General features: G+C 44.3%; 4 protein-coding genes across 4 annotated transcripts; 2 read left to right on the top strand and 2 right to left on the bottom strand.

The window, feature by feature from the left end:
* Positions 1-321: 321 nt before the first annotated feature.
* LOC133838639 (pro-resilin) lies at positions 322-4526 on the top strand. Its single transcript, XM_062269806.1, has 3 exons — positions 322-498; positions 1725-1788; positions 1904-4526. The coding sequence occupies exons 1-3, from the start codon at positions 329-331 to the stop codon at positions 4187-4189; spliced, it is 2520 nt and encodes an 839-aa protein (XP_062125790.1). The 5' UTR covers positions 322-328; the 3' UTR covers positions 4190-4526.
* Positions 4527-5465: 939 nt separating this feature from the next.
* Positions 5466-11902, bottom strand: LOC133835636 (high-affinity choline transporter 1). The gene is given in 8 exon segments (XM_062265662.1): positions 5466-8329; positions 8387-8595; positions 8597-8660; positions 8730-9051; positions 9105-9689; positions 9748-9855; positions 9920-10184; positions 11035-11902. Coding segments are annotated over 7 exon segments (1839 nt in total). The 5' UTR covers positions 10086-10184; positions 11035-11902; the 3' UTR covers positions 5466-7944.
* Positions 11903-12183: 281 nt separating this feature from the next.
* On the bottom strand, positions 12184-14780 carry LOC133835634 (kanadaptin). The gene is made up of 3 exons (XM_062265659.1): positions 13594-14780; positions 13096-13290; positions 12184-13038 (listed from the first exon to the last, which is right to left on the bottom strand). Exons 1-3 carry the CDS (start codon positions 14749-14751, stop codon positions 12316-12318), a joined length of 2076 nt encoding a protein of 691 aa, XP_062121643.1. The 5' UTR covers positions 14752-14780; the 3' UTR covers positions 12184-12315.
* Positions 14781-15035: 255 nt separating this feature from the next.
* On the top strand, positions 15036-22269 carry LOC133836719 (DNA polymerase theta). The gene is made up of 9 exons (XM_062267311.1): positions 15036-16885; positions 16939-17312; positions 17366-17928; positions 17987-18976; positions 19145-20603; positions 20671-20878; positions 20934-21735; positions 21791-21903; positions 21959-22269. Exons 1-9 carry the CDS (start codon positions 15151-15153, stop codon positions 22267-22269), a joined length of 6555 nt encoding a protein of 2184 aa, XP_062123295.1. The 5' UTR covers positions 15036-15150.
* Positions 22270-22277: the final 8 nt, after the last annotated feature.

The following is a 22277-nucleotide window of genomic DNA, read 5'->3' as shown; positions in this document are numbered from 1 at the left end:
TCGATGTCGCTGTCGACGTTGAAGTTAACGTTGGCAGCGCAGCGATTGTCGGTTAAGCGACAGAGTTTTTCGCTTGTTGTTGTACGAATGTTGAATGTAGATGTTAGCCGAGTGATTCGCTTTTGAAGAGTGCATTTGGAGTTACATAAAAAAGCCAAATTGAAAACACGTTGTTGTTGCCTTTGGCTGGAAGCTTTAGTTTTCGGCTTTGGCTTTTGTGTTTTGTGTTTTCTGTTTTGCGTTTGCGTCTTTGGCTCTTGCTTTTGGCTTTTGGCTTTGCTTTACTTTTGCTTTTGGCTTTTTGGCTTGACTTTACTTTTGCCCAGTTATGATATTCGTTCAGCTTGGCTGGGAAGCTACGCGGCTTTCGTATAAAAATGCATGCTGCGTACCACACAACAGAGTAGTTTGCATTCGACTTTCGGCTGAGCAGCATACCATCTTCATTCAGCAACTCCATTGCACATCATCGCTACAAACTGCTGTTGCCTTTAAACGGTTAGTGTGGACTATATTCTATATCATCACTACAAATACGAATAAGGATGTCAGCGACTACCAACTATGTTAAACAAGTGCAGAGTTCTTATTAAGTGTTTAAACTGACAGCAAAAAGAAAGTTGCAAAAGTTCTTAAGCGCTTAGAAGTGGGTCGTTTTTGTTATCAACTTTTTTGCCAAACAACTTTTCGTTCGATAAGTTTTACGCGCTTAAGGAAAACAAGACTAAAGACTCAGCATTACAATTCAGATTTGACGCATCTTTACATAAAGAAAATATAAAAAGTCTGAGGCAAGTTGACTCGGGTCAACGCAGTCAGCACTTCAAAATGAGCTTAATAATTAGGTTTTCAGTTTTCAGTTTTTTGTTTTATTTTTGCAATAAAGTCAACACACGCGCGACATCAACAACGACAACAACAGCAACAATTGGTAACCATCGAAAGTGAAAAATGTGTGCAACTCTGGCTAAACAAGAAAAGCCATAATTGTTAACAACTGTAAAGAAAAACATTTGTATTGCATGCATTGTCAACTCTCGAGTGTGTGGCAATGCCTTGCATTAGGGTGTAGGAGGCCTCCTAGGGAATTGACGTCGAGACCAGAGAAAATCCCAATCAGCCTATTCACAACATCACAACACCACAGCGAGAGATAGTTTGGATTGTGTATGGGATTAGACCCTTAGCCGTCTTTATTCAATTGCTGAGCATAAAGAAAAGTTTCACTTTATATTTTGTGGCTTTTCATTTTTATTGTTTTTTATGTGCTCGTCACAGCCTTTTTGGTAAACGATTTTCTATTTAATTTTCTTCTCGCTTTTGGCCCAGTTCGGTTTCAAAAACAATTATGTAAAATCAAGCGAGCAAGACAGCTGCTAGATTTTGATGATTTTGAGGGTCAAGCGTTATGGTCCAGCAGTTGGCCAGTTCTTGGCATTGCCATCATCATATAAGTCACACGTCCAACTACTGTCTGTCAGTCAAGATTGATGAGCGTGCATTGAAGGTTGACCCCATGGCTAGGCGCTCATTTATCGGTCATCATAAATAACAGAAAAAAAAAAAAACAAAAAACTACAACAACATTATGCAACATTAGCGCAATTTATTTCTTTTGGCTTTGATCAACAACGATTTACTTTCTTTTCACACCGCTTTTATCGACTACTTTATTTATATCTAATTTTTCCTGCGCACTTTTCTCTCATTTTTTCTCGCTACAGTTTGGCCAATTTGCTATTGAATCGCATCGCACGCCAGCCAATGATGAGCTCGTCGCTTGCAGTGGTAAGCATCAACAGCAGCCGCAGCAGTAACAGCAGCCGATCCATCCGATCGATTATCCGTATCGACCCACAAAACTAATTTCCTCGTTCGCTTTTTGTTTTGTCTTCTTTCGCAGCTTTTTGGCTTCGTTGCCGTCCTCGTCGTCGCCGTGGCAGGCGGCAAACGTGAGGCACCTCTAAACAATGCCTATTTGCCGCCTTCGTCTCCATCCAGACCATCGTCTAAGTACGGTGCTCCACCGGCGAGCTCCTATCTGCCACCGGCCTCGGGTCCAGCTCCAGCTTTCAACTCGCGTCCCAGCCCATCTAGCAGCTACTCGGCTCCAGGCGCCTCATCGGGTGGCCCGTACCCCGCTCCGGCTCAACGTCCATCCAGCTCCTATGGGCCACCAGCGCGTCCAGCTCCTCCACCATCCTCCAGCTACGGTGCACCGCCCAGCCGTCCCAGCCAGTCATACGGACCTCCGCCAGCCAGGAAGCAACATCATTCGCGTCGTCCCGCCTCAAACTACGGTCCTCCTAAGTCGGCACCTTCCCCAAGCTATGGCGCACCAGCTCCTCCAGCACCACCATCGCCCAAGTACGGACCACCTAAGTCGTCGCCTCCATCAAGCAACTATGGCGCTCCATCTCGTCCATCCTCGACCTATGGCGCTCCTAGTGTGAGCAGCTTTGTGCCCTTGGCTTCGGCTCCGTCGACCAACTACGGTGCTCCTTCGAAGACACAAACCCTCGGCAACAGCGGCTACACCTCGGGTCCAGCTGCTCCAGCTCCACCCTCGTCTTCGTACGGTGCTCCATCCAGCTCTTCTGGCTCCAGCTCATTCCAGCCCATCTCGGCACCTTCATCCCGCTATGGTGCTCCCAGCGCTAGCTCCAGCTCCAGCTCTAGCAGCAGCAGCTTCTCTTCTCATGGACCTTCCTCATCGTACTCTGCTCCCAGCCCAAGCGCAAATAGTGGCGGTTCGTATCCTGCTGCTCCCTCCAGCTCCTATGGAGCTCCCTCGGCTCCGTCTAGCTCCTACTCGGCACCCAGCCCCTCAGCTAACAGCGGTGGACCTTATCCAGCCGCCCCTGCTCCACCATCCAGCTCGTATGGTGCTCCCAGCTCAAGACCTTCCAGCTCCTACTCTGCTCCCAGCCCCGCTGCCAGCAGTGGAGGACCTTACCCTGCTGCACCATCCAGCTCCTATGGCGCACCTAGCTCCGGCCCTTCAAGCTCCTACTCCGCTCCCAGCTCAAGCGCCAACAGCGGTGGACCCTATCCCGCAGCACCCTCCAGCTCGTATGGTGCCCCTGCCGCTCCATCCAGCTCCTACTCGGCACCAAGCCCCTCAGCCAACAGCGGTGGACCTTATCCAGCAGCTCCTTCTAGCTCATATGGTGCTCCTAGCTCAGCGCCTTCCAGCTCCTATTCTGCCCCCAGCCCCAGTGCCAACACCGGAGGTCCTTACCCTTCGGCGCCCTCTAGCTCATACTCCGCACCTAGCCCAAGTGCCAACCGTGGCGGACCTTATCCAGCTGCCCCAGCTCCACCATCCAGCTCTTACGGTGCTCCAAGCGCAGGACCTTCCAGCTCCTACTCCGCTCCCAGCTCAAGCGCTAACAGTGGAGGACCTTATCCCGCAGCACCCTCCAGCTCGTATGGCGCTCCTGCTGCTCCATCCAGCTCATACTCAGCACCTAGCCCCTCAGCCAACAACGGAGGACCCTACCCAGCTGCCCCAGCCCCACCATCTCGCTCTTATGGTGCTCCCAGCTCAGGACCTTCCAGCTCATATTCCGCACCTAGCCCCTCAGCCAACAGTGGAGGACCTTACCCTGCTGCTCCCTCCAGCTCATACGGTGCTCCCTCGGCTCCATCCAGCTCCTACTCTGCCCCAAGCTCCAGTGCCAACAGTGGAGGACCTTACCCATCTGCTCCGTCCAGCTCTTATGGTGCTCCCAGCGCAGGACCTTCCAACTCCTACTCTGCACCCAGCCCTGCAGCTAACAGCGGTGGACCATACCCCTCGGCACCATCGAGCTCCTATGGCGCACCCAGCGCAGGCGGCAGCAGCTCCTTTTCTTCGGGTCCATCCAGCTCTTACTCTGCTCCCAGCGCAGGCGGCAGCAGCGGCGGACCTTATCCAGCAGCTCCCTCCAGCTCCTACGGTGCTCCATCGGGTCCAGCAAGCGGCCATGGCTCCAGCAGCTCCTCATTCGGCTCAGGCTCATCATCCTCATTCCCATCATCTTCATATGGCGCCCCCAATGGTGATAGCATTCCCAGCGGTCCGTCGTCGTCGTATGGCGCACCCTCCCAGGACTCTGGCTACAACTACAATGGACCCAGCCAAGTACCCGAGACCATCCAGCAGAGTTACAGCGCCAACGGCGGCTACACTTACCGCAAGAAGTAAGTGAAAGCGGGAGAAATAACTCCGGCTTCAAACTGCATCAGTATCATCAGGAACTGCAAGCGTTCAAGTGCCTTAGAATACTCTTGTCCTCATCTGCCACCTACACCAATTGTTGTATTTCTTAACCGGTAACCGGTAAGCTTCATTTTCATTCACAATCATCATCAATTTAGACAAAAGGAAATCCCCTACTGTAAATTATTCGCAGCTCGAAAAAAATCACAAAAAAATAAAAAATCCACAAAAAAAAAGACAAAATTACCCGATACAACCCATTGAATGTTAGCTGTAATTTTGCACTAGACATAATACGTTTTAATAAAGAAGATGTTAAAATGATTACATAAAAAATAACAAGCGATTCATTACTACAAACAGCAACAGACAATCTCACTCTAAATAGATCCAAGATCTGAGATCTCAGTTTTACAGCTGACATTCGTGAAATTCTTCCGCTGACAGTTGAAGGCTCAATATGCAAACAGTTATGCAAATTGACTAGCAAAATACCGGATATACAACTGCCATAGCAGTAGCAGCAGCAACATGCACGCCAGCAACATGACACGACAGCAACATCCACAACAAGCGACAGCCGCAACATCAATTAGAGGGCAATTCTTGTGCGACGTCTGCGATGATCTTGTGATGGCATTCCCTCTCCCTGCTTCAACAACTGCGGCATTTTACGACTTGTGTCTAATTAAGATTACAATAAGTTAATTATACAAATGCAACAACAGCAGCATTAGCAGCAGTAGCAGCATCAACAATGACAGCAACAACAATCACCATAACATCAGCGGCAACATAATGAACTCAACTTTAGTTGTTTTTTGTTTTATTTTCGGCAAATTAAACTAATTTACTTCTAAGTATTTCACATAACTATACCTCTTACCTGATGATCTCTTCTTCTCTCTGCGATCTTCTTGCTGTTGTCTGCGATCTGCATCCCGTGCCTCTTATGATGAGAAATTTCCGCTTACGATAATACGGTTCCATTGTTTTAAATTGTCATTAGGTGGTTTTTCTTGTGTCTCTCGACCTTTTTTTTATTTTATATTTTTTGCAATAATGTTTGTCGACGTTGCGGGTGTTACACAAGCCTTTGTCGACTACACACATATGGGCATTTAAAGAGATGCAGTTAGAGCAGGTTTGTGAAATAGTTAAGATTAAGAGGGAATAAATAATTACACGCCATTTGCATCAACAAAGAAACCATTTTAATATATATATTTGTTATTTATTAAATACTTTTTTGTTCTCTCGATTTTCTTTGTTTTTTTTTTGTTTTTGTTTGCATTTGCTTTTAACATTGATATGTATTTGTTTCGGTTGTATGGTATAATTTGATCATATATTTTGTATTGTTGTATATCGTAATCTTGTCTCATTATATTTAACATACTTGCAATATGCCACTAAATAGGTATGTATGTATACATCAATTGATTATTATGGCATGTTTAAACAACAATAGGTGAAAGAATAACCCTAATAAAAACCCAACGTATGATACTAATAGTTTTCAACACATCGTCATCATAGTACGCATTTCATTTCCTAACCATATGTAGTACATTTTTTAGTAGTTCATTCATCATTGCTTTGCCAGCTAATCTCATCTCATCTGATCTCATCTCATTTCAGTTTTAATACATAAAATAGTTGGTGGTTTTGTTGTTAGTAACTTGCTTAATAACTTAAAAAACAATCAAGTTTCTCATAGTATATACAGAGTTTGTGTTTTGCTGCACAAATTCAACACACGATTCAATTTCATAAATTTTGTAATATTCTTATTTTGTTTCTGTATCTTGAAATTTCATTTAACAATTGCTGAAACGAACTTGACTTTTTTAAGCGATAAATTGTACATTCAGAGTTTTTGTAAAATAAATATCAACAATAGGTAACAACAGCAAAGAACATAGTTGACTCTGTATTGTACAGTTGAAGCCAAAACAAAGCTAACACTTGCATAAAATGGTCATAACAGTGAAGGTCAAATTGTATTAAGTAACCAAACATATCATTGTTTTCAAACTATTTCAAATTAAACAAATTCAGATCTTGTCTTAAAAATAATTATATAATTTATCATTAAACTAATTAAATTATAACAAAAACCTGACAAGGTGCTACTAATATTTCGGCCTCAACTGCTTGTAACTCGAGTATGTTTTTGTATGAACATTGAATTAGCTCAAATTTAGTATTAACTATTTAGTTCGCTTATGTAAAGTTTAAAAAACTCTTATTAGCCTTGAGGCTCCATCAAAAAGCAGTCAACATTTAAGTACATATTACATTACAAGTAGTTTCACATAGATAATAATTGATATTACTATTTAAATGTTACATCAACTGGGAGGGGGAACAAATGTTCAACAAACGAGCCAAGAGATGGAATGAACAATAGAACAAGTTTAAAAATATTTCTCTAATAATTGATTTACTGTAAAAACAAGTTCAATTTTTCGTTTCAATTTTAGATATTGGGATTCTTTTTTTTAATTTTCGGAATTTTGGTAATTGGGATAAAGGTTTTAGGCAGCGCGTGTTTGGATTTGCCAATGTCGGAATACCGCAGAGAATCATCTAGATAGATTGGTTTTTTTCACCTGGGTATTATCTTACTAAATTCAGTGTTTTAGCATTCTCTCTATATATAGGTACATATATAAATAGGTATATGTATAACTGTGTATATACGCATTAGGTACTATGACGCAACATTTTTCTAACATTTCTATTCTGTATTATGTTATGTATAGTTCTTTGTGTTAGTTTTATTTTTATATATTTTGTGTGGTTTTTGCTCTTTGAGAGCAGCTAAAATTCATTTGCCTATATAACGCTCCACCATTTGTTTTTTAGGTATTATAGTATAATTTAGTATTATTATTAATAATAGTATTATTCAGTTGCATTCATGATATGTTCGTTTCGTTTTATTTAGTCAGCTTTGATCGCATTGTTCATTCGAATATTTGCTTTTGTGGAAGGACACATGATTCACATTATATGCACCTAACTGTAGGACCAATACAAATCTATATGTATATATATTTATATTATATATTCTCAAACAACATTTTGTCAATTACACAAATTACACGGTAAACAAATGAATCGAATTTTAAGTTAAATCGGCTCGCTATACATCTATGTATGTATGTATATTTCGATTTCTGTTTTTAGCTTTTTACTTTTTGGTTGCTGCAATTTTCCTTACTAAATTCTATATAGAATAATACGTATGTATTTTGAATGCATTTTCTTTCGCTTTGAATGGAAAATGCAATTGATATGTTTTCAGTTACGTTCAGTTTTGACATTGATATGTTTCGTTTCGTTTCGTGTCGCTATATATAACATTTATACATTGGATATGTCTCGATTATTATTATAGATACTTCAGTTATTCTATGTGAAAGCCTTTGTAGAATGTGTGTTTGTGTGTTTGGGGATGTTGAGTGTGGATGAGGCTCTAAGCCTTTAGAAACTATACACAGAATTCTGGCAAAATTATCATAAACTTTAGACGCAACATTCTGCACTTTTTACCTGAGCACTTGTGTGTTTAACGTACGCTGTATGTATGTGTATGTGTGAGTGTATCTTTACATCCATCAGATACATAATAAGCTCAACATAATACTGCATGTGAAGCAACAGAAAACTTAGTCGAGAACCTAGAACTGTTGTTGTTGTTATTGAATTTACTTGCATGTGGGGAATGTCGCTCAGAAGGCTGTGTTATCCTGTTCTGGCGTGGGCATGGCCATCGATTGACCACTTTGGCCACCGCCTCCACCTGAAGTAGGTTTCCCAGTGGCCGTGTCGAGCATCTTCTGCACCTGAGCCTGTGCTGTTTGCTGATTCATACGTTTCGCCTCAGCCACGGGCAAATCATCGTCGGATTCCAGTGCTGGATTAATGCGTCCGTTGCGTTCATCCTTGCCAGCCATGGTGGCGGCACCATAGGAACGTGCCAGTGGACCTGCCATCACAGAGAGTTGCTCCCCAGACTCGGCAGGATCGCCCACGCGCTGCACATCCTCAGGTATATTGACTACACAACGGAAATAATCGTAGCTCGGTGGCAGTCGGCCCGACTCAAACATCATTCTGGGGAGAGTGGAAAATATGAATTTAGCTGGCACATAAAATGTAATCGCTGCTTACTTGGTCCACCAGGAGACATAGATGAGCGTAATGAGACTTATCAGCATGGCCATGGTACGGAAGGGAAACAGTTGTGTGTTCGTCTCCTCATCATACCCCGGATAATGTATAAGAGCAGGCAAACCCAAAATGGCCTCGCCACCCGAGAGACGTATAAACAGCGCCACAATGTAGGCAGCCAGGCTGCCATAAGTATTGCAATGCTTTTTTAAAGTGCACCACCATGAGCAGCTGAGGGAACAGAATGACGTACACGAGATCCGAGCACATGGACCTGCAAATGGATATGACAAAGACAAATAATTGAGTGCACCTAAATGAGCTAGTTGTCAATCATACGCACCATAGGCCGTAGATGGAGGGTATAGTGAGGGCCATAATTGTGGCCAGAATGCCCACAATAATGATGGAGACGCGCATTACCCAAATGATTTCCATTTCGGATGCCTTTTGACGGAAAATCAATTTGTAGACATTGCGTGCAAACATCGAGGCAGCCGACAGCACCGAAGAATCAGCCGAGGACATGACAGCAGCCGACACAGCACCCAGGCCAAAGAACGACACAAAATCGGGTGTCAGATACTGCAAGACCATGGGCAATATCATGCTTGTCTCGTCCACAGTCAATGGGTACGGACCCTTGTAGGCCGTCTCATTCCAAGCTGTTAAAAATGTTCATTAACTAAAGAGAAAATTATAGATTTCAATGACTTACGTGTTGCCTTGGCAATGGCACCAATGAGCACGGGAGGAATGGCCATCAGAATGCAACCGGCGGCAGCCACATACGACAACAGCTGTGCCCGTCCAGCGGTCTTGCTGGAGAGTACACGCTGGAAATAAACCTGCCATGGAATGCCGCCAAACACCAGCAGCAAACCGTAGTCTATATAAAACCAGCGTTGCTTCGGCTCCACATGACCAATCCAATCCACATCCATGTCGCTGAGACTGCGCACATGCTCATTGGTCCAGGCGAAAGGAATGCACATCCACAGGCCAATAAAGATACAGAAAAGCTGTATGACATCAGTATAGGCCACCGAATAGAGGCCGCCAAAGAGCGTATAAAAGATGGCAATGCCCGATGACAAAATGACCGAGGTGCGGTGATCCATGTCAATGATGACGGACAAAGTGGCACCCAGCGCGGCTAGAATGCCGGCTGCCCAAAAGACTTCGCCACAGAGTGCGGGTAAGAAGAGCAAACCGCCCATGCGTTCTCCAAAGGAATCCTGTAACGGATCCAGCATAGTAATATAGCCCTGTTTGCGCATGGGGTTGGCAAAGAAGATGCCACCTAAGAAAAAAAGTAAAAGTTAAATGTAGTCGATAGAAAGGATAACTTTAAAGCTTACCAAACACTAAGCTGAGCGCATAGCCAAAGGGCGCCTGGCACCAAACCAAACCCGAGGTATAAATGGCTTCGGCGGTTCCATTGATATAGCCACCGCCCACCCAGGTGGCTGAGGAAGAGAAACAATATTTGATCAGTCGATGGGATAAAGAGAAACTTAAAGTGACACCCACCTGTCATGGTGAAGATGCCCACGAAGAGACCGATGGAGCGGCCAGCCAGCATGACTTCCTCCTCGGAATCATTGCCAGATTGCTTCTTGCGGCCAGCCCAAATGCCGACGACCAGAATGAGCAAATAGAAGAGCACAATGCTCACCACACCAGCAATGTTGATCATCGTTGTGAGTGTTGAATGTGTGTCCTTGTCCTTAAGATGTGCTACTTGTGCCTCTTGTGCTCGCTGTGCTTATGTAAACTAATACTTGCGACCTTTCAGCTGCAGTGGAATGAAAGTGAAAGTTAGCATAATTATAAAATAGTGTTTATTGCACGCCTCGAGTTGCACGCATTTTGACATTAAATATTAAGCTGCTTTATCGGCCACCAAGGATATGCTTCAGCTGACCTTTATGCAAGGATAAACCCTGCGGCGCAATGACATTCTGGCAAATGGCCTTTGACCATTCGGAGTCCTTGTTAATAGCATGCAATTAACTATCGTGTGGTTGCAGCACGAACTACTAGTGTCTACTGCGTATTTAATAAGGCTTAAATGACAACGTCAATTAGTTGTGCAGCCAATTTGAAATCAAAGAGCTTTGGCATTTTGTTAAGATACAGTACTAGTATCTTATAGATACTCTTCTTGCAGACCTTTTGTTTCTATGGCAATATTTTACCCAAGGATTTTTTTAGATTGTTGTGTCTTTCGTCATAATTACGGCTATTATTTCTTAAGGATCTCAGCTTTTGTCTAAACTTGACTCATAATGAACGTTAATTATGCTTGTGGCTTAGCTGCCAATTCTCTGTGCCATGTCTTTGTCAAATTTGCAGGCTTGTATGTGGGAACCCATTCAAAATAGAAAACAAAAAAAAAAGAGAAAATATCACAAATTGTAATTAAGCAAAATGTGACAGCGACAACAACAAGAATAACAATAACAAGAGCAATAAAGTGTCGCGCAAATGGCAGACGCTGCCAAAGGCTGCTTGCTCCCACTGTGGCAAGTGGCAGAGTGGTAAAAGTGGCTAGTGGCAAGTGGCAAGAGTGACAGAGAGTTTTAGCCACACAATCTCTGTCATGCGCATGTTGTCCCAATGCATTTGCGGGCAATCGAACTCACCTTTGCTATGGTAAAATCGTATATGTATGTGTATATGTGTGTGTGTGTGTGTGTCAAGTTCAAAGCAGGCGTTAAGTTATGCGACGAGACTACGCGTTTCACGTTCCACGGCCCCACGTTCTACGTACGTTCCACGTTTCACGTCCCACGCAACTTTGGTTCTCTGTTTTAACGACGGCAAATGAGCGCGCCAATCAAATGCGCCTTAGCTTATGCAACATTTCCTAAACAATTTGATTTGTGTGCGTTACTACTTTTCATTTGCTAAAGAAAGCAGATCACAGACACCAATCCAGTAATAACAATTAGTTAATCAACATACAAATATATGTTTATGCAGTTTCGAATAGTTTGGTGTTTCGAGTATAGGAATCCAACGAGTCTACAATTGTTTCGGAACCAGGAACCAGCAGCAGTCGCCCCAACGTAGGGACGTCTTTTGAGACGGACTGTTACGCGTTTTAAAATGTAACCCACACATGTGCTCCGGCTATTGACAAAACACGTGGCGACGGCATTAAAACAACTTTTTTCTGTGTCAGCTCCAAATATTGAATATGATTGAATGTTACAATTTCTACTGCAATTTTATGTAACGCATTAACATTGAACTTTTCTTTTGCTGTTTGTTGTTGTAAGTATTTTAAGTGCCGTTCGGTGGCATTGACTCTTTTTGACTTTCCATTAATGTTGCTAATGTTGTCTTGGAAATTAAATAACGCAACGGACTAATTTCTGATCGGCACTGTGTTCATAAACAAAATGTGATTTCGACTGTTTGGCAGGCAAACCAACAAAAAAGACTCGTCCCCACGTTCAACCGTCCGCCGTACCGACGAAAAGAGTAGCAAAATTGTAACTGAATTGGAAGTTCAAGTGTTGGAGCCTTAACAGCGGCTACCATCGATGTCTCGGTCGCGTTCATTTTTTATACATGCGCAGGAATTTGTAACACATTCACTCTTACTACCCCCTCAACTACTTCCAGTGGAATCCGAATGAACGTTAGGGGTTGGAAGCAGCTGGGGTAGCGGCTTATCAAAACAGCAAGTGACTGCTAAGAGAGTGAGAGAACGATGGTGTGTTGAAAAGCTAAATTACCTGTCTGTGCTCCCCTCTCTTTCTCTTTGCAGCCAATGAGTAGCGAGCTTATTTTAAAAATTAATATTTAATATACTATTGATAGCAACTTATCGATGAAATTAAATATTAACAGCGGAATAAAGTCTTTACAAATAAAAGTTGCCCTTATCAAGTGCTTAAATTTAACAACCGATTGGCTCAGTAGCCAAACTTGTCGTTCAGGTGCGTTATGCCATCGCCACTTTGATTCGTAGGTGGCACCCACTTGGCGTACTTTTCATCATCCTCATGCTCGGCCAGCTCATTCAGATCCATGTCCACATCTTGACGCTGCTTGTTGCGTTGTCGAGCACGTTGTCGTCGCTGTTTCCTGTGAGCGGCCTCTTCACTGCTTTGTTCCTCTGTGCTCCTTTCACCGACTGCCTCTGTCTCAGTTTGTGACTTTGTGTCTGTGTCTACGTCTGCTGGCGTCTCGATTGGTGCAGTGGGTGCTTCCGTTATCATTTCATTACATTTGTTTACCACCTTTTCCTTTGCCATTGAATTGTTCGATTTTACTTCCGTTGCGACTGGCGAGGGTATTTCCTTTGCATCTTCACTAGACGATTGCTTTGCCACTGCATCCGTTTTTATATCTTTCTCCGCCTCCTCTTCTTCCTCGACTTCCTCGCCATCAGGCTCAAACACATTCGATTGTACTTTGGGTCGAGTACTAGGCGCCGCTTTGACCACTTTAAATTTACTGAATTGATTCCGTTTGCCTATCATGGGCAGCTGCTTCTTGGTCGCACTGCTTTCCTGTTCCTTATTGTCGGCTGAAGAGCTGCTTGTGGTTGCCAGGAAAGGCAGAGCTGTTGGTTTAGCAATTTTAATTAACCGTTGCAGCTTTTGTTTTTCACTTCTTATGCGTTGCTCCTCCAGCTAGAAAATTAATAACACTGTAATTAGCTAGTAGATTTCATATGTCAGTTGACTTACACGCAGCTTTTTAATCTCAGTTTTATCCACTGCCGTCACATTTTCGCTCAGTGAATCCATAAAATTGTCCAAGTCATCGTCTGCGCTTTGTTGTTTCGCAGCCAGTTCCTTTAAACGCCTTTCATTCTGTTGATAAGCCGTAATCTCCTGCTCGACTTTTTGCAGCTCTTCATTAAGTTCAGACTCCTGCTTTAGCTGTATGGAGGAAATGGGTAAATTTAATTATATATTAATTATATGATCAAATTGAGGTAGTTTTAAAGCTAACATAACGTATAAACACCACTGGTAATAGCCGATTTCTAAAAAGCTTAGGTTATAATTAAAAAATCTACAATTAATAAAATGAATTAGTGTTTTAAGACTATTTGAATATCAATTTGAAAAACTCAGCCTAATTGCAACATCATAAGACGTAAACCACTTTATGTGAATATTACATCCTTTTAACTATCTCAGAATTTCATTTATTATATGGATATATTATTAACTACATACCAAATCGTCGTAAGTCAGCGTTACACTGGCGCCTGCATTCGCTTTTCGTTGCTTCTTCCTCGCCACATCGCCAGTTCGATCCCAGAACTCATCTTCATCATCGGAATCGCCAGTTTTCTGAATCTTGCGCTTCTGAGACTCTTGATTCGCTTGACGGAGGACACCATGCCGATCGAGGGTGCGACACGCCTCCAATGCACACTGCACCACACAATCCTTTTTGCGACCTTTGTGTGTAACCTCAACTATGATTGGCCGGCCATTGGAGTCATCAATGGGAAGCTCGACACGGCAAACAAAGGATGCCTGCGACAACTCATCGCACTTGTACTCCAGATTGAGACCTTCGCGCTCGAAGAAGCCACGCAACGTTCGCTTGGGATCATCAAAGAACAGATCCTCGTTATTGGTGCTGGCATAGGGATTATGCGCCAGATCTGTTTCCTCATCAGCATCTTCACCCATACCCCAACTGACGCCTTCATTGCGTTCTCGCTCTGCAGCCTCCTGTGCCTTGCGCACCTTCTCAGCTGCAGCTGCCGCCACTTGCTGGTCGCGTTGTTCGCGTAGCTCTGTCACCGTCAGTTCCGACTCGGGCTCCTCATCTTCGCTGGGACCTTGCAAGATGTAAACCCGTGTGCTATTTCCCAGTTTCAGCATGTGACCAACACGTATACGTATAAAGACTCGCGGTGGGACACGCTGTTTGTTCAGAAAGGTGCCATGTGTGCTGCCCAGATCATAGATGTACCAACCTTCTGGCTGTTCCGGTTTTGCTGCATTCTCTGAGCTTTCTTCCTCTTCCTCATCACTAGGCACTTGACTAGACGCCTTTGGCTTGTACTGGAGCACGGCATGATAGCGGGATATGGTGGGATGGGCCATGAACACATCGTTCTCGGGCAGGCGGCCAAATGTCCAGACAGCCTGTTGCTGCAAGTCTTTGACTTCATCGATAATCTGTCCCGACTTGAGCACCTCGAATTTGTAGTTTTCATTTGCTGCCGGCGGCTGTGACCACTTTGGAACTTTGTATGGACAGGAATTAGTTGGCTGTGAGGTTTTAGATGAAACTGGTGTCTCCTCGGTGGGTTTTTCATCTGCAACAGACTCGCTTTTAGCCGCAGACGGCAAAACCGGCACTTTGAAATCATCCATTTCGCATTGATACTAGAGGTGGTACTATTCATTTATCGATAATCGTAGCATTTTAAAATTGTAAATCGAAATTTAATGGCAAACATTGATGCAGCCGTTTGCAGAGATTAACATTTTTTAAAAACTGGTAGTAATTAATTAATAAATTGTAACATTTATAAGAACTTAGTCAATTCTGAATTCAAAAACATTAATTCTTTTTTTACATTTTAAGCGCGAAATAGTATTTTCGTTGCAAAAAGTGTAGTCGGTCATGGTCACACTGTGATATGCTGAATTTACTTAAGTTGGCAGTCCGCATATGAATTCCGCGGCATTTAGTTATTTTTGTTTTTTGTCTATTTATTTTTTTTAATTGTATATAATAGTTAATAACAAATTGTATTAAGATTTTGTGCAATGGCTTTTTCGCAGTCTTTTGACTTTGGAGAGAGCACATTTATGAACTTGGAGAATGATGTGAAGAGCACTACAAACAACGGAGGAAACGTTAAACCGAATGGATTGGAAATTATACAAGAGTCGCCGCCATCCTTTAAAACCAAGTCGCAGCGCATTACAAATCGGTCGAGTGTTTCACAACGTCAACATTTCCGACGTAGCAAATCCGATACTAAGATAGGCGCAACGTCGAAAGTTCCCAATGCCAGCTGTGAGCAATACTCCGACTACTTTAAAGATGACTTTTCGTATGATAAAAAGGAGGCAAGGACTAATCGAAAGGATCCGGAGCAGCCAACGAAAGCAGAGGAGTCTTTCATGCGTGTGTCGCAAATCCAGGCCGATCTGGAAGAGGCAGGATTATTCGAAGACGGCACTGAGGATGTTTTTGAAGCACAAATTTGCTCAGAAGATGTCTTCGGTACCGAAACTGAACCAGAAACAGAACCTATAAAGAACAGAAGCAATTCGCCCAATAAATTAATGGAGAATCTCGATGAAAGCAGCTTCCTCTGCCCAGCAAGAGATGCGCAGGCCTCACAACAACTGCAACATGATTTACGACGTAGTCATTGCGAGTTGACCAAACAAAGTATCTATCAAAGCCAAGAAGTAGCACTAAAATCAACGCAGAACTTAAGTAGTATGTCACCAAGTCAACTACGTCTCTCCCCCAACAGTCCCGCAAACGTAAGTGAACCAGCCCCAATTTTAGATTTGAATGCACTTAAGCTAATCTCGGCCTGGAATCTGCCGCACAGTGTGCTCAACGAATATAAGAAGAAGGGCGTCTTGCAGATGTTTGACTGGCAGGTGGAATGCCTCAGCAATCCAAAAGTGCTCTTCGAACACTCAAATCTTGTTTATTCCGCTCCCACATCAGCGGGCAAAACGCTGGTCAGTGAAATCTTATTGTTAAAAACGGTGCTGGAGCGCAGCAAGAAGGTGCTACTCATTCTGCCCTTCATCTCAGTGGTGCGTGAGAAAATGTTCTATCTGCAGGATTTACTGACACCCGCTGGTTATCGTGTCGAAGGTTTCTTTGGCGGCTACACGCCACCCGGTGGCTTCGAGAGCATCCATGTGGCCATCTGCACTATTGAGAAGGCCAATTCCATTATTAACAAGCTGCTGGAGCAGGGTAAACTCGATGAGATTGGCACGATTGTTGTGGACGAGGTCCATCTGATATCAGATGCAGGGCGTGGCTATATCTTGGAGCTGCTGCTGGCTAAGGTGCTTTACATGTCACGCAAGAATGCTCTGCAAATCCAAGTGATTACCATGTCCGCCACACTGGCGAATGTGCATCTCCTGCAGCATTGGCTAAACGCTGAGCTCTACGTGACCAACTATCGTCCTGTGGCGCTGCAGGAGATGATCAAGGTGGGTAACAAGATCTATGACAATCAGTTGCGTTTCATGCGCGACATTAGCCGCATGTCGACGGTGCCGCCACTTGGCAACGATAGCGATCAGGTTGCACAGTTGTGCATCGAAACGCTGCTCGAGGGCTGCTCCGTTGTTGTCTTTTGCCCCTCGAAGGATTGGTGCGAAAATCTGGCGGTGCAGCTGGCCACAGCAATGCATGCTCTGATCAAAAGCGACAGCACCGTGGCGAAGCAACTGCGTTCGCATCTCAACACGGAAGCTATTGACGATGTGAAGCGGCAACTGCGGGATATTCCAACGGGTAAATTTTAATATTAGTGCTCAACTGCTCATATTTATATATAATTCCTCTAGGTCTCGATGCTGTCTTGTCCAAGGCGATTACATATGGCTGCGCCTTTCATCATGCTGGACTAACCACTGAAGAGCGGGACATTGTGGAGGCCAGCTTTAAAGCGGGCGCTTTGAAAGTCATTGTCGCCACCAGCACTTTAAGTTCAGGAGTTAATCTACCAGCACGACGCGTGCTCATTCGTTCGCCCTTGTTTGGCGGCAAGCAGATGAGCTCATTGACCTATCGGCAGATGATTGGACGCGCAGGACGCACTGGCAAGGATACTCTGGGCGAGTCTATACTAATCTGCACGGAGAGCAATGCACGCATAGGCAAAGAGCTGGTAACGGCTCAATTAAAGCCAATTAGATCCTGCCTGGACATGGATAGCAGCGTAAGCAACTTATTAATTATTAGATAACAATTTTAAAACAATTCATTTTGTAGACGCATCTCAAGCGAGCGTTGCTCGAAGTCATCTCGTCGGGTGTGGCGAGTACCAGAGAGGACATTGATAATTTTGTCAATTGCACACTGCTAAGTGCTCAGAGTTCATTGGGTGAGGAGCAAGCGCAAGAGGAACAGCAGCATGAGGACGATTCAAATCATATTAACGATGCCTTGGATTTCCTCATCGAATATGAATTTGTACGCCTGCAAACAGATGAGGAAGCGGACAAGCAGAACTATGTAGCCACAAGACTGGGCACGGCTTGCTTAGCTTCATCGATGCCACCAAACGATGGTCTAATTCTCTTTGCCGAGCTGCAAAAGTCACGTCGCTGTTTTGTGCTTGAATCAGAGCTACATGCTGTTTACTTAGTGACGCCTTATTCCGTATGCTATCAGCTACAAGATGTTGACTGGTTGCTTTATCTGGACATGTGGGAGAAACTTAACCCGGCTATGAAAAAGGTTGGAGAGCTGGTGGGCGTCAAGGAAGCGTTCCTGATGCGTGCCATGCGCGGACAAACAAAGCTGGACTACAAACTAATGCAGATCCACAAACGGTTAGTCGACACTTGGTTAAATTAAATGCATTTCTGATTATAAAATTGATTCATGCAGCTTCTACACAGCTTTGGCACTGCAGGAGCTGGTCAACGAGACACCTATCAACGTTGTGGCCCACAAATTCAAATGCGGCCGCGGCATGCTTCAAAGTCTTCAGCAGATGGCCTCAACATTTGCTGGCATTGTGACTGCATTTTGCAACTCGTTGCAATGGTCGACACTTTCCCTTGTCGTCTCGCAGTTCAAGGATCGTCTGTACTTTGGTATACATCGAGATCTTATCGATTTGATGCGACTGCCAGACTTAAGCCATAAGCGGGCTAGAGCGCTTTACGGTGCGGGTATCACGAGCCTTGTGGAGCTGGCTAACGTCGATATGCTAGCTCTGGAGCAGGTGCTGTTTAACTCCCTAAGTTTTGATTCTGCCAAACAGCATGATAATGAAAATGCTCTAGAAGCTGAGCAACGGAATTCAGCAAGAAATTTCTTCATAACAGGGAAAGCTGGCATGACAGTCGCGGAAGCTGCTAAATTCCTCATCTCCGAGGCGCGACAGTTTGTACAATATGAAATAGGAGTTGGAAATATACAGTGGACACAAGAAAAGGCAACTACCAAAGCAGATACAAGCTCTATACCTAAAGATACTAGTGCGAGAGTCGAGGAAATGCATATGTCTGTGGAAGAGGAAAAGCTGCAGAACTCTCTGAAACGCAAGTCTACAGAGAGCGTAGAGTCGCCACGCAAAGTTCGCAAGCTTAATCCCGCTGAGTCCGATAAATTGCAGAAGATTGCCAAGGAGAATATAAGGGTGGACATGAATACTGCAGCCAAATTGAAGCCGTCTAATTCGAGAGAGCCACAGCAGCACTCTAAAAAGACTACACAAACCAATAAGTCCGATGACTTGCCCAGCATTGGACTGAATAAACCTCAAGAAAAATCTAAGGAGAGCGACCAAATAGTCAAAGTTGAAGCCAATAAGTTGCAAGAGATGGCAATAAGTAAACCTCTGGGGAAAAGCCCAAGGAGAGTGTTCCACTAAGGTCTGAAGCAAAGAAAGAAATTTATCAGAATCCTTCAGTGGATTCAGCATCAAAAGTGGCCCCATTAAAGGGAAGTATTCCAGCTCCAAGACCAATTACAATGAACAAACCTTCGCAGCAGAGCCCACAAATAAAAGCAGACTTAAAGAAAGAAGAAATAACGAAGCCTGAACAGTCTGCTCCAAAAGGATACCACCCCAAAGCCTGCAAAAGTTGCTAGCACTCCATCAACAAAAACCCCATTTTCAGAACATAATCGCATCGACTCAATTGTCAAACCCACAGTGGAGACAGTAGATAAACCTAGCACAAGCGAAGCCTGCCGCAAAGAGCTGTTGAAAAAGCAAATGGAGGAGCGTCGACTCGAAGCCATGATGAAAATCAACAAGCGTCGCGCCGAAATGGAAAATATGCGACAAGGATTGCCCAGTAAAACGCCAATGGAGACGATAGCTGGTGCTACGCCGCCAATGCCAAAGATAATCAGCAATAAGGAGAACAATGTTGAGAGCAGGCAGAGTAAAGGATTCAAGACACCGATCAGCAGCAATGTCAACACAACACCAATCAGAGCAAAGACTACGCAGAACACTAAAAGCAACAGCAATAGCAAAAACAAGACGCCAACGGAACTACCACGACGTAGTCCAAGAAATCATCAGGGTTCCAATACCCCGACAGCACCCAGTCAACCAAACAAATCATCTGCTGTTGAGCAGGATCTATTTACGGGAGAAGACTCTTTTATGCTGAGCACAGGTCTCACAGCAGCACTCGATGCGGTCGATAACAAGCCACAAGCGGATGCAGATGAGATACCAAGCTCTCAGCCAAAGGAATCGAACAACAGTCGCATGCTTACGCCACATTCTTCTCGCCTAATGCGATCCTATCAGTTGCGTTCGGAGCGCAAGTCAGCGACACCGCAGCCACCACCACAATCTGCAAAGCAACAACCGCCGCCAGAGCCAGCAGATGAACCATCATCGAATACTGGCTCTTCTATTGAGCTGTCCAACTTGTCGATGGAGAACTCGCTGATAAAGCATCCATTGCAGCTGAATGCATCGCATATCATGAGCTGCTCCAAGACGGAGGATAACGCATCCAGTTTTAGCAGCATCGACATCATTGACATATGCGGCAATCGGCAATTGTTTCAGCAGACTTTCGAGGAGCTGCACAAGGCATCGCGTTGTGGTTTTAGCGTTGGATTGCAGGCTCAGGCTGGCAAAAGAAAACCCTTAATTGGTGCTAATTTGTTGATCAATCAAGTGGCCGCAGCTGAACAACGCGCAGCCGCTGCTGGCACTGAGATACTCTTCCAGGTGGACGACAGCTCGTTTGTGGCTGGTGTCGCTTTTAGTCTGGCTGACAATGTTGTTTACTATATGAATCTGCAATCGGAGGAACCAAATCTGATCAGCAAAGACACTAAAGTAATGGAACTGTGCAAATTATTGGAGCGACAGGAGCTGTCATTGCTGATGCACGATGGCAAAGAGCAGCTAAAGACACTGCGTCATGCTGTGCCAGAACTGCATAAGATAAGCGCCAGCCTCGAGGATCCCAAGGTGGGCAACTGGCTGCTGCAGCCCGACAGAACTCTAAGCTTTCAAAATATGGTAAATGAGAAATACTTTAACCCTTAAAAAACACTTATTAATCGTATATCTGTTCTAATCTCTGCAGTGCCAGCAGTTTGCGCCAGAGTGCACAGCGCTGTGCAATCTTTGCGGCAGTGGACGCGGCTATAGCAGCTATGGACTAGATGCAAGTAGTGCAATAATGCCAAAGGTGCGTGCCTCCATCGAGGCCTGTATCACGGTGCACATACTCAATGGACAGATTGAGAATTTGGAGCGCATCGGGACTGGACAACTGCTCAAGTTCTTTAGAAGTAAGATTCATTTTAATTCTTATAAGATTCCAGCTAACAGCTTTCTTTCTTACAGGAGTTGAGATGCCCATACAGCTGTCACTGGTCAACATGGAATGCGTGGGCTTTCCGGCCAAAGAGCATCGATTGCAGCTACTCTTTCAACAGATGCTTGGCACCATGAAGAAGCTTGAGAATAAAATCTACGAGTTACACGGCTCACGGTTCAATTTGGGCGCAACGCAGGCTGTGGCCAAGGTGCTGGGTCTGCATCGCAAGAACAACGGACGCTTCAGTACATCTCGTCAGATACTCGAGAAACTGGACTCGCCCATATCGCAGCTGATACTTCACTACCGCAAACTGAGTATGCTTCTCTCCAAAAATATGCAACCGCTTCTCAAATGCTGTCAGGCCAATCGAGTGCATGGTCAGAGCATTACCTATACTGCCACTGGACGCATATCCATGACGGAGCCGAATTTACAGAATGTGGCCAAGGACTTTGTAGTTGAAATTAACAAAGAGAAGATTAACATCTCGTGTCGCAGCGCTTTTGCACCCATGGATCCAAAGCGTTGTCTCATCTCTGCAGACTTTTGTCAGCTAGAAATGCGTATATTGGCACATTTGTCGCAGGACAAAGCACTATTAAAGGTGATGAACTCGCCACAAGATCTGTTTACAGCCATTGCTGCGCATTGGAATAAAATAGCTGAATCGGAAGTATCAGAGCATCTGCGTAACGGCACTAAACAGATTTGCTATGGCATTGTTTATGGCATGGGCATGCGCAGCTTGGCTGAATCACTTCAGTGCACCGAACAAGAGGCGCAGATGATATCCGAACAGTTCCATTTAACATATACTGGCATTAGGTGGGTACACCCACAATATTATAGCTAGACTTCTAAAAAGTCTTCTTATTTTTAGGGAGTACACAACGAGAGTAGTCAAGTTTGCCCGAAACAATGGTTACGTGGAGACAATAACTGGTCGTCGACGGTATCTGGATCACATCAATAGTGGGGAACCGCAGTTAAAAAGTGCGTAGTCCAACTTAAATAAAAGTAAATATCTTCTAATCGCTGTTTATTGCAGAACAAGCCGAGCGTCAAGCAGTCAATTCATCGATTCAAGGCTCAGCTGCAGATATTGCCAAACAAGCGATCTTAAACATGGAGAAGAGCATTGAGCGTTATGGCCAGAAGCTTGGCTTGGTGGAGAATGCTGTTAATTTTGTGCTGCATATTCACGATGAACTCATCTTCGAGGTGCCCGTGGAGAAAGCAAAGAAAGTGGCAAAGATTCTAAGTCTCACAATGGAGAATTGTGTGAAAATAAATGTGCCACTCAAAGTAAAACTCAGAATAGGACGCAGCTGGGGTGAGCTGCAGGAAGTCAAAATTTAGGATTTTTT

This window comes from Drosophila sulfurigaster, chromosome 2R (assembly GCF_023558435.1).
Source record: "Drosophila sulfurigaster albostrigata strain 15112-1811.04 chromosome 2R, ASM2355843v2, whole genome shotgun sequence".
NCBI lineage: Eukaryota > Metazoa > Arthropoda > Insecta > Diptera > Drosophilidae > Drosophila > Drosophila sulfurigaster.
Note: the sequence above shows the minus strand (reverse complement) of the source record. Positions and strands in the feature narration are given on the sequence as shown.

Bases quoted from the DNA above. Each gene is read 5' to 3' on its own strand.
- LOC133838639 (XM_062269806.1), top strand. From the start codon at position 329: ATGATATTCGTTCAGCTTGGCTGGGAAGCTACGCGGCTTTCGTATAAA. The intron at 499-1,724 runs GTTAGTGTGGAC...TTCTCGCTACAG, and splicing joins ACTGCTGTTGCCTTTAAACG to TTTGGCCAATTTGCTATTGA. The intron at 1,789-1,903 runs GTAAGCATCAAC...CTTCTTTCGCAG, and splicing joins TGAGCTCGTCGCTTGCAGTG to CTTTTTGGCTTCGTTGCCGT.
- LOC133835634 (XM_062265659.1), bottom strand. From the start codon at position 14,751: ATGGATGATTTCAAAGTGCCGGTTTTGCCGTCTGCGGCTAAAAGCGAG. The intron at 13,291-13,593 runs GTATGTAGTTAA...TCCTCCATACAG, and splicing joins CGCTGACTTACGACGATTTG to CTAAAGCAGGAGTCTGAACT. The intron at 13,039-13,095 runs GTAAGTCAACTG...TTAATTTTCTAG, and splicing joins CTGAGATTAAAAAGCTGCGT to CTGGAGGAGCAACGCATAAG.
- LOC133836719 (XM_062267311.1), top strand. From the start codon at position 15,151: ATGGCTTTTTCGCAGTCTTTTGACTTTGGAGAGAGCACATTTATGAAC. The intron at 16,886-16,938 runs GTAAATTTTAAT...TAATTCCTCTAG, and splicing joins ACTGCGGGATATTCCAACGG to GTCTCGATGCTGTCTTGTCC. The intron at 17,929-17,986 runs GTTAGTCGACAC...TGATTCATGCAG, and splicing joins CTAATGCAGATCCACAAACG to CTTCTACACAGCTTTGGCAC.